This window comes from Parasteatoda tepidariorum, chromosome 5, assembly GCF_982258835.1.
Source record: "Parasteatoda tepidariorum strain Cologne lab strain chromosome 5, Ptep-v5.0, whole genome shotgun sequence".
Classification (NCBI taxonomy): domain Eukaryota; kingdom Metazoa; phylum Arthropoda; class Arachnida; order Araneae; family Theridiidae; genus Parasteatoda; species Parasteatoda tepidariorum.
This window is the reverse complement of record NC_141759.1, coordinates 34355987-34373460: the sequence shown is the minus strand read 5'-3', so window position 1 is coordinate 34373460 and position 17474 is coordinate 34355987. Positions and strand designations below refer to the sequence as shown.

General features: G+C 32.2%; 1 protein-coding gene across 1 annotated transcript in view; it reads left to right on the top strand.

Annotated features, from left to right (window-relative positions):
- The first annotated feature begins 318 nt into the window (after positions 1-318).
- Positions 319-17474, top strand: part of LOC107445048 (MAM and LDL-receptor class A domain-containing protein 1) — a 160013-nt gene continuing 142857 nt past the window's right edge. Inside the window, exons 1-5 of the mRNA XM_087163642.1 lie at positions 319-689; positions 10790-10939; positions 13062-13330; positions 14742-14841; positions 16349-16717. Coding sequence (XP_087019768.1) covers positions 632-689; positions 10790-10939; positions 13062-13330; positions 14742-14841; positions 16349-16717 — 946 coding nt within the window. The 5' untranslated portion in view covers positions 319-631. The remainder of the gene's footprint in view (positions 690-10789; positions 10940-13061; positions 13331-14741; positions 14842-16348; positions 16718-17474) is intronic.

The following is a 17474-nucleotide window of genomic DNA, read 5'->3' as shown; positions in this document are numbered from 1 at the left end:
GTATTTCAAGCTTAGTTAATTTTCTTTTACACGCATTTTGAGTTATGTCCAGTATTAAAATAAGTTTTCTAATGAAACCTTAAATATTACATATATATATATATATATTTCATTTAAATTACAGTTAATTCTACTGTTAATCAATAAAAGGACGAAACATTTATCTGATGAAAAAAAATGTTTGATATTAATAAGAAAGATAAATCAATATTTTGTGTTAAACGATACTAATCTAAGCTAAAACAATGCTTTTTTTTATCTCTTCGGTTTACATCGAAGAATGCCTATTAACATCTTGCAACAAAACAAAAAACCCCTGCTGATCTTTGATTTGGGGGTGTTTGCTTGCATGATTTGATTGTTACATCTTCCCTCATACAAACTCGTGGGCCCTAAACACTGATTAAACTGATAATAAAGTTATAAAAGTTTAAAAATATTATTTTTTTTCTAACACCTGCCGTGTGTTTTTACTGCAGGAGTTTTAATTGATGTTTGGAAGTGAAAAAGAACTCTTCTCTAGTGGATAGTACAATTCATTGTCCAGTTCAGATAAAATCTTGAAACTTACAGTGCATGGTACTGGTCAGTCAGTGGCTATTCGCCAGGACTTAAGTGACTGGTGACGACCATGAGTTTCTTAAGGACTTGTTTCATAGTGTTGGTCGTCTTTGGATTTTATGCTTCAGGTATTGTGAAATGGAAACAATTAAAAATGATTTATTATATTATAGAACACTTATTATCGAACTATAAAGTGTGGTTTAAGCTTAACTTTGACATGCGTTACTTTAGAGAGTCAATTTAATAATTTTTTTTTCATATATGATTCAGGTATTTTTTAAATATTTTTTTTAAAAATAATATTCCAACTGTTCTTATTCAGAAAACAATTTAACTTCTTATATATATATATATATATATATATATATATATATATATATATATATATATATATATATATATATATATATATATATATATATATATATATATATATATATATATATATATATATATATATATATATATATATATATATATATATATATATATATATATATATATATATATATATTCGTTTTTTCGTTCGTAAAAGTTTCGTGGAAATTTCAAAGGTTTTCATTTTATCTAAATTTTAGGAATTAAGTTGAGCAGTTTGATTATCTATAGTAATATTTCTCTTAAGTTTCAAGTATATTTCTATTGACAGGTTTTAGTAAAATATTTCATTTCTTAATTTTTCATGTATCTCTTTTTTTTAAAATTTTTTTTTTATCCGGTAGTCGTCACGCTGATGATGTATTTTTTATTGATGTTTGATTTAATTAAAAAAAAAGAATTTTTAATTCTTTTTTGCTAAATTTTAAACTTTTTTTTAAATGACAGTTAAATGGCATGATATGTATTCTTAATTAAATAAGAATAATACTATTCAATTTTCTTAGAGTTGCTATTTTTTCAGAATGCTTTATTTGATACGAGTGATTTTGATTTTTCCAGACGAATTATCGTAACATTTAAATATTTCCATAAACAAATTTTATTATAAAATAACGTTTTATTATTACATTAACACACATTAGCAATATTGCTTGTAATAATTTTTTTTTATTTCTCAAAATACGAAGCTCATTTGAAATATTATTAAATTATAGTACCTACAAAAAATCATTTTACAAACAGGAGTCAAAGTTTACTGAAGCAAAGTTTTTGCATAACTTACTAGAAAAAACATACAACAGCGCTGAGTAAATGTTTTATATTTTCATCAGAAATCGGAGTTTTGACGTTATTAATTACAACATTTCTTTTGAAATAAAAATTTGATTCGAGATCGTCGGGGCATTAAAAATTCATCTTAGAAAATTTCAAAATCAAAAAGGGGGTGGTAAAAGTATGTCATCATTAACATTTATCTGGCAGGCCTGAAAGCGAGACGGAAAAGAGAAAATACTGGTAGGAGAACTATTTCAATATTAGATAAATTCGGGAGGAGTTAATCTATTCTCAACAATAAACAATTCACGGTGATTAATTTTTTCTTCGCGAAGAAGCAATTTAATATAAAAATCGTATGCGTTAAAAACAATTGGTAGTTCTTGAATTTTATTATTCCCGAAAAAAAGGTAAGAAAAGAAATTTATATCTTACCAGTTTTTACTCTTTTCCGTCTTGATATATATGGGCTTTCAGCCCTATTATCTGGTTGTGAACGGAAAACTCATTTCCGATACTGAATGGTCATGCATATTGCATAGATTGCCAACTTGCTTCGCTTTGTAAAAAAATATTTCTTGTGGCAACGAAATCTAAGTTATTTTAAGTTTGTTTTCCATTTTACGTAAGTTTTCCACCACTACAAATCAAAAATTCAAAGCAACTAATGAAATGCAACTTAATTGCAGTTGCGTCTTTCAATTATTCTCTTATGTTTAATTCATTTATGTATTTATACTAATTTTTACGCTCGCGTAATACTATCTTATCCTATTCTTCTCTCATTGAATTAACAATTTCGATGAATGAGCAGATAGACCTACGGTCTAGGAACTCAGGAAAAATCAAGCTTAAATTGGTAATAAATCAGTTGTCTATCTCATTCCACTCTACTTTTATTCAATTAAGGAGCAGATTGCCCTTTGGGCTAGGTATTTCGTACACTATTTTTAAATTGGTGAATCGGTTTGCAGCTGTCTCGTGGTGATACTTTACAAAGTAGGCGTAATTATCCTCATTTTACAAATTTTTCTGTTTTCTTCACTACCAATTTATTAAATTTTCGCAGAAAGAGGAGCAGTTGGCATCCCTGATGATGTCGAAATCGATTCGTGTTCTATTTTTAAGTTGGTAAATCGGTTGCAGTTGTCTCGTGGTGATACTTATACAAAGTAGGCGTAATTATCCTCATTTTACAAATTTTTCTGTATTCTTCGCTACCAATTTATTAAATTTCTGCAGAAAGAGGAGCAGTTGGCATCCCTGATAATGTCGAAATCGATTCGTGTTCTATTTTTAAGTTGGTAAATCGGTTGCTGTTGTCTCGTGGTGATACTTATACAAAGTAGGCGTAATTATCCTCATTTTACAAATTTTTCTGTTTTCTTCGCTACCAATTTATTAAATTATTGCAGAAAGAGGAGCAGTTGAAAGAGGAGCAGATGAATGGGATAGGGGCCGCTTCGCGGCCCAGGTGCCCAATAAAATCTAAACACTAGGACTAGGAATGTCGAAATCGATTCGTGTTACCCTGAAGTGCAATTTACATAAGCAATAATCATCGGAGTGTGAATCAAGTGCCACATGTAATATTTCCAAGTCTGCCAATTACTCGACTTTTTCCAAAATATTTTATAGAATGATAGACATTTAAAATCCAAAGATATTAAAATATTTATTAATTTTGCCAACATTTTAAAATCCTCTCCTTCAAAGAGTTGCATTGGCTACGTACTTTTAAATTCATACGTAATGGTGTAAAGAATTAGTTTGAATGAATAAAAAATAATGCAATAAAATATAAACTGAGCTATACCATTAGTATCATTTTTTAGAAAAAGCGTGGAAAGTTGGCTGCCCTGTATTTCTGCGATTCGAGAGCGTTTTGTATTTGGATTAAGTGGGGTCGAGCGAATTAATTGGAGCAGAGTTAGCCGATAAGTGACCATTGGCCAAGAGTCCCAGTTTGCTGACCCGTAATACAAATTGAGCGTATAGATTAAAGTAATACTATTGTATCTCCAGGGTTGCTGCAACCTAGAAAGTTTTAATGAGTGGTAGATAAGGTTTAACACGGCTTCTTTAAATTGAACATATTTGCAGATACGAATAACTAAAATAACTTAATTTTTCTCAATTTTGATACCACTTCAAAAAGAATTTCCCAATCATAGGGCTGCCAACTTCAATGCATTTTAAGAAAATTTATTCTAGTGGTAGACAAGTTTGTGTTGCATCAAAATGGGGAACATCTACGAAAAATTAAGTTTACTTTACTTTACTTGATTTAACAAAAGCTGGGCACCTGGGCCGCGCGAAAGACCCATATCCCATTCATCGTGAAATTACAGTAAAATTAAGGGGTCACAGTACCCAAAAAATGACGAAAATACCAAATTTTTTTTTATTGCTTATAATAAAACTTCAAAGTATTTCAAATGTACAGAAAAAAAATTAATCTCTCTATCTACATTTTTAAAAAAGTTATGAATGATTTTTAATTGTTCTAATACAGAAACTTGCTCAGCAGTCTGACTTTAAAGTGCTTTTTCGCAAAGATGATAATTTTGTGTCTTAATCTTAATTAAATCCCTAAGGAATTTTTTCTATTTAAGATAAAGCTTTGAAGTAAACTTTTTTATCTTGAGTATAATACACTTATTTAAACTGTGCATGGAATAAGCATTTTATGACGTATTACAATTTTTACGGCATGTTATATATACCTAACAGGAATTTTTACCCTTTTTTTTCTACTTTTTTACAAAATAATCTATAAAAAATATTCTAATTGATATATCAACAAATGAATGCACAAAATTATTAAGATAAATATTGCAAGCAATATGAAAAAAACTTTTTTTGAAAATATGTTAAAATAAAAAAGCCTTAGGGATTTAAAAATTTAGAATTTTTTCAACTTTTTTTAAAATTTAAAAAAAATTAAACAGTTTAATTACTTTTTGAAGATGAATTATTGATTATAACTTAAATGAGCATGTAAAGCATCCTCAAAATTAATGATTATACCTTTATTTTAAAAAATTGTTGCAAAGGTACTGTGACCCCTTAAAAAATATAAGCAGTTTGTATACAGAGTCTCTGGGGTGACTAGAAAAATTAAGTTTAACTAGTTTCACATGAATTCGTTAAAATTATTTGTAAGTCTTAATGGTAGAAATCAGATAAAATAAAATTTTTTAAAGTAATATTTACTGATTGATTACCACTGGCAAAAAATTTTCTTCTCAAATTAAAATATTAAGCAGCAATTTGTAATTGGTAGTTTCCAAAAGATAAGAAACATTACACACATCTAAATTTTAAACTCTGAGAAATTAAGTTTAAATTTAATTGACAGTAAAAATTTTAGATTAAATTTATAAATCTGTCTAGAGACAGAAACTAACATGAATTATAGTAAAAGTTTTCTATAATTTTTTTTATTTTTTTATTCGTAAAATTTATATATAAAATTTTTTACAATTTAGTGTTTTAATACATGGAAAAAAAGCAATGTACGCTATTATTTTATCAAAAATCATTGATTAAAAAAAAGTAATGACAAATATATATCTATCCTTCAAATAACTTTTCAAGTATTTTCCAATATTTTCCTGAAATATTTCTGTAAAAAAAGCCAATTTCTTACGCATATAATATGACATTGTTCACCGATAGTTCTGAACGTAAAAAATTTTTTTAAGACTATCTAATGTCCAAAAATTCAAAAAAAAAAAATGTTATCACAATGTTAAATTTATTTAATAGAGAAATGTATTACTTAAGTGGTGAATATTTAAATCATATGATGTACACATCAAAAATGTTTTGAATTATCTAATAATTATTGTTTCCATTTTTTGAAAAGTGCCTTAATACTTGATCCGCCGACCGCCACAGATTCGTAATCACTGATAATAAAACATCTGAAGTTATTAAGTCAAATGATAATATGATAAGAAAAATAATAAATCATGTAACTTATTCTTTTATTCATGCGATAAGATACAATTGTGTGCTTTTATCAAAAATGCTACTTGGGTTATGAAAGCATGAGTGGCGTTATTATATTTTTATCGGATCGAAACTAACGCCTATTGTTTTATCAATTAAAAGGATTTTTGTCCGAAATGAGTCATTATTGCTTATTTTCTGTTTAAACTTGAAATGCTTTTAATTCATTCGTTTTATTGGTTTTTGTTTTTCATACGACTTAAAGTGTAACTGTCGTTTTTTTATGGTTTCAGGCCAACATTCTTTGTAGAGCAATAAAACAATTGAACAGCACAAAAAGATATAAAACTATATACATTTACCATTACAATAAAAATATTACATAAAAAAAATTAAAATATTCTGTTACGGAAATTTTTTTCCAGTGGTAGCTAAATTTAAGTTTTATTTTATTTATATTTTATAACAGTCATAGAACAGCCAACCCAACTTTGGGTTTAAGATCACTAAAGTTCAACTCCGTAGGCTTGTAATTTTCTACTCAATCCAGAAGACAAGGGAACTTCTAGATTAAGTATTGGGTGAAATTTGCCTTTGTGGAGGACTTTTTGATAGAACTAACCCGCATTTGCTTTACACGGAGAGGAAAACCACGAAAACCTCCCACGGTTAGCCGGACGGCAACGGGACTCTAACACATGATCCATCTACCACAGAGGATATTGTACGTCAGCACTGTGGTCGGTGAAAACCGGCTGCGGAATTCGTTTCTACTTGCCATCACTGGGATTAGAACCCGGTTCGCCTCAATGGCGAAATGGAATGGAAGGCGAAAGCTCTACCACCTGAGTCACCTAGGCTCAAACTTATGTTTTAATGATTATTCTTCATTTCTTAATTTTAATTTGAGGTACTTTTCTACACCACTACAGGCAAATAATTCAAACGCTTTTATAAAACGCCACTATGTTCTAGTTCTTTCGTGTTGAGGCCTTAAAAATATTGGCAAGCTCATCATAAATTCTGAAAGTCTTAGTTTTTAATTGTTTACCATTCTAACAAATAATTTGCAATACACATAGTAGTTGGCACTCTTGTCAAAGGCATGTAAATCACAAAACAGATTTTACAGATGCCAACTTGCTCCGCTTCGTAAAAAAATATTTTTTAGAGATAATGAAGTTAAATTATTTTTTGGTTAGTATTTTTAAAATTAAGTAATTTCTCCACCACTACAAATCGAAAATTCGAAGTATCATATAAATGCAACTTAATTTTTAACACAAATTCTCGCAATTATTCATTTAAAATGTGGGCGTAATAATTCTTTTCCTGCAAGGTTTACTTCGCGATGTAGTTATTATTACAATTGCAGAAAGCAGAGCATTTGGCATCCTTGCAGATTTTATGAAGTGCAAAAATTACTATTTTGTTTACCCCTTTAAGTTGTAGAATAAATACTATCAAACCTTTTTGACAATAATATAAACCACAAAATTGTGATTTGTTTTAAATTGTCAGACAATTTTTTTCGTTATTAAATTCTTTAAGAAATATCCCTATTGAGCACTGATTTCCTTTTACTGGTATATTTATAGCCAGTACTGGTACATTTATAGCCAGTACTGGTATATTTATAGCCAGTATAACCACTAGAATTTTGAATGCAAGCATACAAACGGGCTAGCATTGTGTCATGCAGATGCCGTGAGTCATTTTGTGCGATGGAGTACCTTGCCTGTAGCATTTGGTCAGTCAATACGCGGATAGTTAATGCTGGTTCTGGATGACGCTGAAGTTGTCTTTTAATGATGTCCCATACGTGCTCGATTGGGGAAAGATCTGGTGATCTAGCAGGTCAAGGCAACATGTTGACATTCTGCAGAACATGTTTGGTTACAACAGCATTATGAGGGTCAGAGCTGTCATGTTGGAAACTACCCTTTTGAATGCCGCTCATGTATGGCAACATATCAGGTTGAATCACCAGGTTGACGTACAAATTTGCAGTCAGGGTGCGTGGAATAGCCACGAGAGTGCTCCTGCTGTTATGGAAAATTGCTCCCCTGTTCATAACTTCTGTTCAGTGTTGCTAGGCTGGGGACATTTCGAAAGCTGGCTCTCACATGGCCTTCTTCTAACCAATATGACCAAGGCAGAACTGACTTTCATCAGGAAACACAATAGATCTCTACTCTGTCCTCCGGTGAGCTTTAACTCGACACCACTCACGTCATAAACGTTAACGACAGTGGCTTGAAGTGAGTGGAATGCAAGCTGCAAGACGTCTCGCTCGGATCTGTACTTGAAGTAACCCATTTGTGACAGTTCGTTGTGCCACTGAAGTGGTAACTGCAGCTCGAATTTCTGATGCAGACATAGTATGGTTCGAACACATTGGATTTTCCTTTGAGTAGTGTCGCGTGGCAGTCCAGAGAGGTTCTTAAAGCAGTACCTCTCCTTGACCACTGCTGCCAACAATCATGCACAGTGAGCCGTGATGACGCTTTGGGGATCGAACGTTCGCCTTCCAATGAGGTGAACCGGGTTCGAATCCCAGCGATGGCTGGTCGATACGAATACCGCATCCGACTCTCACCGATCACAGTGCTAACATAAAATATATCCTCATTGGTAGACGGATCATGGGCTAGAGTCCCCTTGCTTTCAGACTGACCGTGGGAGGTTTTCGTGGTTTTTCTCTCCTTGTAACGCAAATAAATTTCTGTTTCATAACTAGAGACAATAATTGCGAAGCGATGTTGTAACATCCTGAGAGTAATCGGATTTTTACCCGAAGCATTAGCTTAAATTCGATCATAAATCACCTTAAAACACGAATTAGATATGAACACTATTCATCGATCTATTCATCTCTCCAGCATTATAAATTATCTACCGACCTGAATGTTAAAATGTTTACTCTTTAATCATTAGTAACTACTTAAGTCTTTCCAGTTCAATGTGGCTTGTCTGGCAACACAATTCAACAAATATTATAAACGACTAGAAAAGTAAAACTAATTGCTGTTAAACGTTTGGCAACCACCATTCTTTTAATTAAGAGTAAAAATATCTGGCTTCAATTAGAATGTATTGTTTAAGGTTGCACTTGCCAATGTGTTGCCAGAAAAATTTTCAATGCTATAAAATTTTCAATACAATTCTGTACCAGAAAAGGTTCATGATCTCAACGTCTTATTTGGTAATCAAGCAAACTGTAGGTTTCGGCTTGTAAACTTTAAGTAATAGCTTCCATTTTTAATAATTGTTGAAAAGTTTTGAATACATAGGGTTAGTGAATAAGTTGTGCTACCATTTCGGAATAAATATTAGTATTTAATTTATAATAAAACTTGTGACGCAATAATTAGGTATATTTTGGGGCTTTTATGTTAGAACATTGAAATAGATAAAAGAATGATGGTAATTTTCTTTTCTCGTCTTTAAGATAATTCTAGCTGAATTCAGAAGCAAAATACTTTTAGTACCCGACATCAAAAACAGGGTTCTCATAAGCTGAGAATTTTCTGTCTCCTTACAATTTCACTTCATTTAGCAACCACTAGAAAAACACTTTTTAACGAATTTAAAAGTTAGTAGTAAAGAATTTTTTAGAACTATAACATAAGATTTAATATTCCTATGACCTGAGAGCTTAAGGCAAACTAGTATAGATGAATCGGTTAGTGGCGCTTCGCTCCAAACACCGAGATTCCACTCATATCAAGCATCAAGCATTTTTTTTGAACCAAGAGGATAATTCTTCCTATTTTCTACCATTTTAGCTTTTAGAAAGCACCGTGTGGTTTCAAATTGAATTATTTACACTAAATACATCAAGGTAACATAACTATCTTGTTTTTGTAAAATAAGTCCTAATAATGAACAACCTGTACCACCGTATTCGTATGCGAATGTCTTATTGTTCCTTATTTAAAAAAAATAAAAGAAAAAAGAACCGTCCTTTGGAAAGGACGCCATGTACAAATGGGTTAAGGCTTAGAATTCTATTGAAATCGAAGTGATAATTAAAATAAACAAATTAATCACTGCATTTTAAAAGTTTGCTCTTAATTTTTTTCTTAAATTTTATTTTTTTGTCCCCTAAAACTGTTGCCTAATGCGTTTTCATTTATAAAAATGATAGAAAGTATTGTATTTCACATATATCTTAATCCATTGCTCTACAACTTCAGCCCCAGAATCTAGGCTCGCTCGAACTTAATTCAATTCTAAGCCGCTCTCGAATCGCTAAAACATGTAGCACACGTGTGGCTCGCGAACCAAAGTTCCCGTTCACTGACTAAATCCACTTCCGCTGACATTGAGTTCAGGCTTAAATTTAAACTGTATCAAACATTTGGACACCTAAAGCGGGTTGCGACTCTTTTCCCATTCATCCTTAGCTTGATCTTTGTGCTGCTTCGATGAGGTTGTGGAATGCAAATGAAATAAAGGAGTATTCATGTGGTTCTGACTGTTTAGTTATATGCAGTAGGGTGATTGGGTGAAGGTAACACATTGCAGTGACATTAAAAGTAAATTGAAAAAAAAAAAAAAAAAAAACGTGATGGGAAATCAGCACTTAAGCTGAAATTAAAATTTAGCATGTGATAATGGCTTTATTTTTAACCTTTTCGTTATTTCAGTCCGCTCCGCTGAAGTGCCGCCACTGGAAAGTGCGCCACGTCGAAAGTGCGCCACTTTAGTAACTAAAAATACTTCATCCCTAAATGCAACACGCAGAAGGAACTCGTTTCCACTTACAAAACTTATTAAGTGCATTCAAAATACCCTTTTATGAGCATTAATTCAATTTAAGAAAATTAGCCAGTGGCAGTCAGAAGCAGATTAGGACGGTTACCAAACCGTATCACGCTTAAAGAAGAACATAATGCAATTTTGTAAGTAATTTATGGTAATCAACACCTGAAAACTTTCTATTATGGTATATAAACCTGATATATTTTACTAACTTTTAAATGAATGATAAAAATGATATTTTAATATGATTAAAAATGATAATTTAACATTCCTATGTGTCATTTTTGTTTGTATAATCCATGATTGCATTCATTTTCTCAGTTAATTATTCTTTCAATTTCTTTAGCCCAATTAAAACCTTATAAATGTGACTTTGAGAATGGGATCTGTTCATTTCTTTCAAATGACGGTGCGAACAGCGTAAACTGGAGGATAGGAACAGGAAAAGTGAAAGCAGGAGATACCGGACCTACTATTGACCACACCAAAGGAACTTGTAAGTTTTAGTATATGATTTTAAACTCTCTGATTTTGGTATCGTTAATTAGTTTACCAATGATCGGTATTTTTTTGTTTGTTGAACAACTTCGGAATTAATGCAAGTTGGGTGCTTCCTTGTTGGCTTTTAAAATGTTACAATAAAAAACCTATTGTGAATTCAGCAAAAGTAATTATTGTACTAAATACAGATATTGGAGTTCTTTATAGTGAACACTTGGTTTTATGCCTGACATTCTTCAACAATGTTTCAATTCTTGTTGAAAGTTTTCTAATTTGTCTTTATTGTATTTTTTAATTATTCTCCTCACAGTAAAAAACGTAAGATTTAAAGTTCGCTGTCTATTGAGGCCATTGCAAAAGAGGGGCATCAGGCCAAGGCTCCAGTTAATATACAGGCAAATCAATAAAATCTCATTTCCAGTTTTCAGAAGTTTTTCCATGATATTATTGAACGGTGCATATTCTTGCAAACATTTTTACCATAGAATCATTGTCTGACACAAACTATCAGCTAGATTGCCTTTTAGATCTGTAAAAATAATTTTGGAATATAGTACATTATTAAGTACCTGTTATAGTTTTTTTTTATTTTATTATAGCCTTCTGAAACTAGGGACGAAATCATAAATGAACCAAGCAAGCAACCGTCTACCCTGCCAAAACTATAATAAATATATATATATATATATATATATATATATATATATATATATATATATATATATATATATATATATATATATATATATATATATATATATGCAGTTAAAAGGCTCTCTTATTTAAGTCTACTTAGCAACTTGCCAGCCCCGAGCCAAGCCCATGCCAAAAGGAATCAAAGCTATATTAAAAGTTGAGCCGGCCAGGTGGCACAGCGGTTAGCGTGCCCGACTGCGAAGCCAATGGCTGCTGGTTCGAATCCCGCTAGGGGCATGGATGTTTCTGTCTATGTGTTGTCTTTTGTTGTGTGTGATGTGTGAATGTGGCCCACCCTATGAACGGGTATCTGTGGCAGTGTGGCGTGGGTAATGTTGCTCACCTCTGTGACTTAGGTTCACACATGTCCACTGGGTAACGTTAAATGAGCAACACTTCCGGCATCTTCCAAGGTGAAGAACGAAAGTTCAGTACCTGCTTTTGTAGAAAAAAAATATTAAGGAGGTGCTCAGTGTATTTTTTAACTTTTCTTTTGTAATTACTCAGTATTTTGTCAGTCTTATCTCGGAACGCTATTTTGAATCTCTTATAACTCCTGAACTGTCAGCACTAGTCAGCATCGACTAATAGAAGCAGTTTTAGCCCCCTGTCCGGAAAACCGTTTAAATATTTTGATTATTCCGTCCGGAAGTTTGGAAAAAGGATTTTTTTTTTGCGTTAGTTTAACATTTGACAGTGTTATAAATAAAATTTCAAACGATCCTTTTTAACATTTTATCACACGTTTTTAAATTAATTAAAATTGAATTTGTTTAATTATTTTTTTACAAGTTAAGACATCAACGCGAATGGCATTTGGATCGGTGCTATGAATTACTATTTTTAAAAATATCTGTAACCACTTGTATATTTTTTTCATAATTTCGTGCTTCAGGGGAAAATATAAAATGCAAATTTTTCTCAAAGACTTAATAACACCTGAAACAAAATAGTATGAAATAAAATAATTTAATAAAAAAAACTATTTTTCTAAGGATTTCTACGAGAAAGCTATAAATAAAATATTGCTTGCATTTAGTCACGGTTAATTTTCCAGTTATTGTCTTCATTTTATATAAAATTTACCTTAAAATGTGCAGTAAGATTTTTGACGGGAAGCAAACGTGAAGTTGGTGGTTTTCGAACAAAAATAATAAATCCAAATGAACCATTGACTTTTCGTCTGCCTTCATTTAAAGTTTTGAAGATATTAGTGCAATACATTTTTATATTAAATGAAATGAACATAAAACCTGGATAAGTAGCTGAAACTATATGAATGCATTATTTCATTAATTAGCTTTTCATGCAGACCCATGAAAAACTTGCTGTTTTTATATATTTCTTTATATTATATTATTACTGTTTGCTTTGGAATTCATTGTTAGATATATTATTTTTAATATATTTCAAATTTTCAGCAAATGGTAGCTACATATTTGTGGATGTCAGCAAGGCAAGTGTAGGTTCAGTTAAATTGCTAACAAGATCCTTGACATCGGACTACTGCGTTCAATTCTTCTACCACATGTATGGAGCTCATATAGGAGATCTGTCAGTTTATGCTCAAAGTGTCTATGGATCTGAAAACGTTCAATATTTCTACAGAGAAAGAACACAAGGAGATCGATGGAAGCAAGCGAGATTCAGTGTTTCACAAACTGCAAATATGCGATACAAAGGCTACAAGGTTAGTTCTTATTTTAATTTTTGCAACTAAATAATTTATCGAGGGACCGAGTTGAGCAATGGAAAAGAAAATTGATCAGTAGTAGAAAAATTTTTGATTGTGTGTTATGTGTTTTACATGCAACTTGAAGTGCACAAAGTTACCTTAAGAGAATATCAATTTTTCCTAGCAGCAAAATACACGGTTCTCAGCAGATCACCGAAGTCAAGCATCACTGGCTGCGGTCAGTGTGCGGGTGGGTGACCACTTGGATCAGTCTGCGTAGGGACCGAGGGTGTGCGGTATTGGTCCTCATTAAACTGTTCTACCGTAAAGTGCTTGACTTCGCGTGCAGATCGTCGGGCTACCGAAGCGGGGGTGCCATCCCCTCTGCAGAGGATCAAAATTGCGATGGCATGTCTTCGGATCATCCTCAGGAATGTTTCCCAGACCGTCGCCAATAGCCCATTGTGCAGCTCTAGTGCGACGTTAATGAACTACAAGAACTACAAACCTATAGAAAAATAACTTGGGCCCTTATTAGACCAATATTCACGAATCTTGGCTCAATAAGAGGTCAAAGGGCCGTTATTTTCCGATATTAGCCCAATAAAGAATAGTTCGATTCTCCCGATATTTTACGGCCACTTCACGAACAATTCAATTACGTTCTCTCAAAACTGTGGAACAGTGTTACCATGTGTAATATTTCAAAACACTAGCTGTGAAAAGAAAGATTGTTCACATAGAGTTAGTATAGAAGTGTTTCCATAATTTTTCTTCAACTCCTCTATTCTGGGTTCCCGCTGTCCTTGAAAATTTTGCTCGAATCTTGGCTCAAGCCCGCGGTCCTTGAAAAATTAATTCACGAATCTTGACCCAATCTTGTAAAATATTTCAAAACACTAGCTGTGAAAAGAAAGATTGTTCACTTAGAGTTAGTATAGAAGTAATTCCGTTATTTTTCTTCAACTCCTGTATTCAAGGCTCCTGCGGTCCTAGAAAAATTTTAGTAGTGGTAGTAAATTAAGGTTAATGTAAGAATATATTTCGTATTTCAATGTGCCACTTTATTGTTAAGTGGTTTAGCAAGCCGGAATTTTCATGCACATATTCTTTCTTTGGAAAACAATTTTCAGTGGTGGTTACATAGAGCTTAAAGTATTGACATACGTTTAATTTTCGTTACCACTTTTTAAAAATTTCAAAGCCAGCGGGAAGCTAGTGTATTTTCACTTTGCATTCATTCGGTTGATATTTAGCTCGCACAATCGTACAACCTCGGTCTTCAAACGATAAACTTTCCTTTTTCTTAAAACGTAGTTTTAATTGACTGTCCATTGAATGTAAGTAAAATCTTTTTATTAATCTTATATTTTATATGCGTAGCTTCTTTTATCACTATATATATATATTTTAAATGTAATTTCAGGTAAGTTTTGTGGCTAAAGGAAGAGCATATTCTGGTGTATGGGGAGATATTGCTCTTGATGATTTGGAACTTACTCCTGGAAAATGCAAAGATACAAAGAGTAAGTAGGCTTCTGGTAAAAAAAAAAAATATTTCAAGAGATTATAAATCTTAGTAATCGGTAGCTGTATTATTTTAAAAGTATCTAAGTTGTAACGTATCAAGCTATATTAAGTAACAGTTCTTTGCTTTATAAAAAAAAATTATTTCGCAACAACAAATACAGTGACGAAATTAAAGTAACCGTAACGGGCTAGTAATAATCTTGCAAAAAATACAGAGAAAAACAAGTAACGGGTTAGCATAAACCTCAAATTCAAAAACAAGTACTATCTCCTTTAACTCTCTGTTGATCTATCAAAATCTCGTGCTTTTTAATTTTTAATTTATCTTGTTAAATAAACATTTTTTTTTTAAATTCATACTTTTGTCAGCCAGATATTTTTAAGACTATATAAAGTAAAAAAAAATGTCTAATATTTGAGCTATCTCCGATTTAAGTAAAGTAAATTTTTGGGCTGATTCAGTGTTTTGACAGGGAGTTTTTCAGATTTTACGGTTTTAAATAGTTGAACTTCATAAAATTTGAACAACTAAATGAAAAAAAGTATATGGTAAATAAACTGTTTTTATTTTAATGAAAAACATAAGTGATAAAATTTCATAAATGTTGTCAGCGAAATTTGTTAACCCTTTTTTTGCGCAGTGGGTCCAATCTGGCAAAATTTTTCCATAAATATTAACAACGACTGAAAGTGTTAAATTATTTGCTTTGAAACTTTCATGAATTTTTCGCAACCTCTATTATTTAAACAATAAATCAAAGACAACATTTTTAACGGTTTTCGATGATGGGCCAACATGAACTAGACGGTTACCATCAAAAACCAAGACTGACAGTATAAAGAACCAATATATGTATTGGAACAACTTTATGTTGAACCAACATGAGCAAAAACCTATGGTAAATTTCAACATATGGTAAATTAAAACATATGGTAAAATATATAGTAAATTTCTCTCAGTCACTTTTTACAATAAAATTTGGGTTCATGCGCATTACAGGTTCACTTTTTAAGTAGTCTGTATAGACTACCTATAAGAAACCGTGTGGAGGTTTTCTGATGTAGGAGGTGATGCCTCAGACGTCCAGTTCCACTACAACGAACGAACGAACGAACGAACGAACGAATTTATTTAATGGCCTCCAGATGTTTTATCATAATTGTGCAAACAGTGCGGTTTTAATTCAATTATGAATATAGTGGTAAAATGTTTCTGTTTCTTCTCCATTTACTTCCTACCATTACAATGTCAACACCACAAGTTACACTAGAAGAAGTTCTACACTAGAAGATGTCTACACTAGAAGTAGTTCATGATGTCTGGGAAAAGGGCCGTGAGTGACCGAATGTGCATAGTCTCGGGATCAGGATCAGTTGATTTTGTCTTTTTAACTCCAAATGATTATGTTCGTTTTATTAGTGGTAAAAAGAATCTTGAATGCAAAGGGTAGCTATTGTTCTTGTTTTTTGTGTGCATTAAAAACTGTTTTTTTTTATTTGCAGGAGATGCTTACGATGTGTGTTCTTTCAATGATTATGACTGCGGATACACATCTACCCGAATGAGTTCATTGGGATGGGAATGGAAGAGTATTCACACCACTTCAAATTATTTTTCAAAGCAGCCATCCCAAGATCACACATTGGGCACAAGTATTGGTGGATACTGGTTTGTTGGAGACAGAGGTTACTCCGCCAGTCAATTGAACACAGTGATGCTTACTAGTCCTCTTTATGACAAGCCCAAAACTTCACTGAACTGTTTACATTTCTATGTTTATTTGGATCACGAGGGCACCTCTATGTGGTGGGGAGGTGTAAAAGAAAACTTTATACAAGTCTTTCTGAATTTCCCGAATTCAAAAGATCCAAGTAAGTTCATTTATATGTATGGTTTGGGGCAATCTAATGATACGTCACATTTTTAAATTATTCAGTAGAGAGTTTTTAAAGAGTGTGTTTCAATATTTCAGTGTTGTATTGCTATTTACTGAAAATTCGCTACCTTTATGTTTTTTCTTTAAATAACAGTAACTTAATATATATATATATATATATATATATATATATATATATATATATATATATATATATATATATATATATATATATATATATATATATATATATATATATATATATATATATATATATATATATATATATATATATATATATATATATATATACATACAGGTTGGTCCTAAAATATCTGTCAAAAATGTAAAGGTAGGTAGAGGGGACTTAAATAAGCATATTTCGTATAAGAGTGTGTGTGCGGTAATGCCGCCTTGAGCCGGTAGGGAGTGCTGATGACTGCGGCGTATAAAAGCGCTTGCTAGCTGGATTCCCGCACGAATCTCAGACAGCATGCATCGTTTCACCAATGTGGAGCTCGCCGACGCGCATTTCATGTATGGGGCTGCACAAGGAAACGAATTAGCTGCTCAGAGGATGTACAGGGAGCGTCAGAAGTCACCTGGACGCTGTCTACGGCCAGCATTGGATAGGACGGGGTGGTCCAGTTCCCAGGTCACCGCGTTCTCCTGATTTAGCCTGCTTGGATTTTTTCTTTTGGGGTCATATTGAAAGCCTGGTGTACGAGAGTCCTATCAGGAAGATCTTGTTG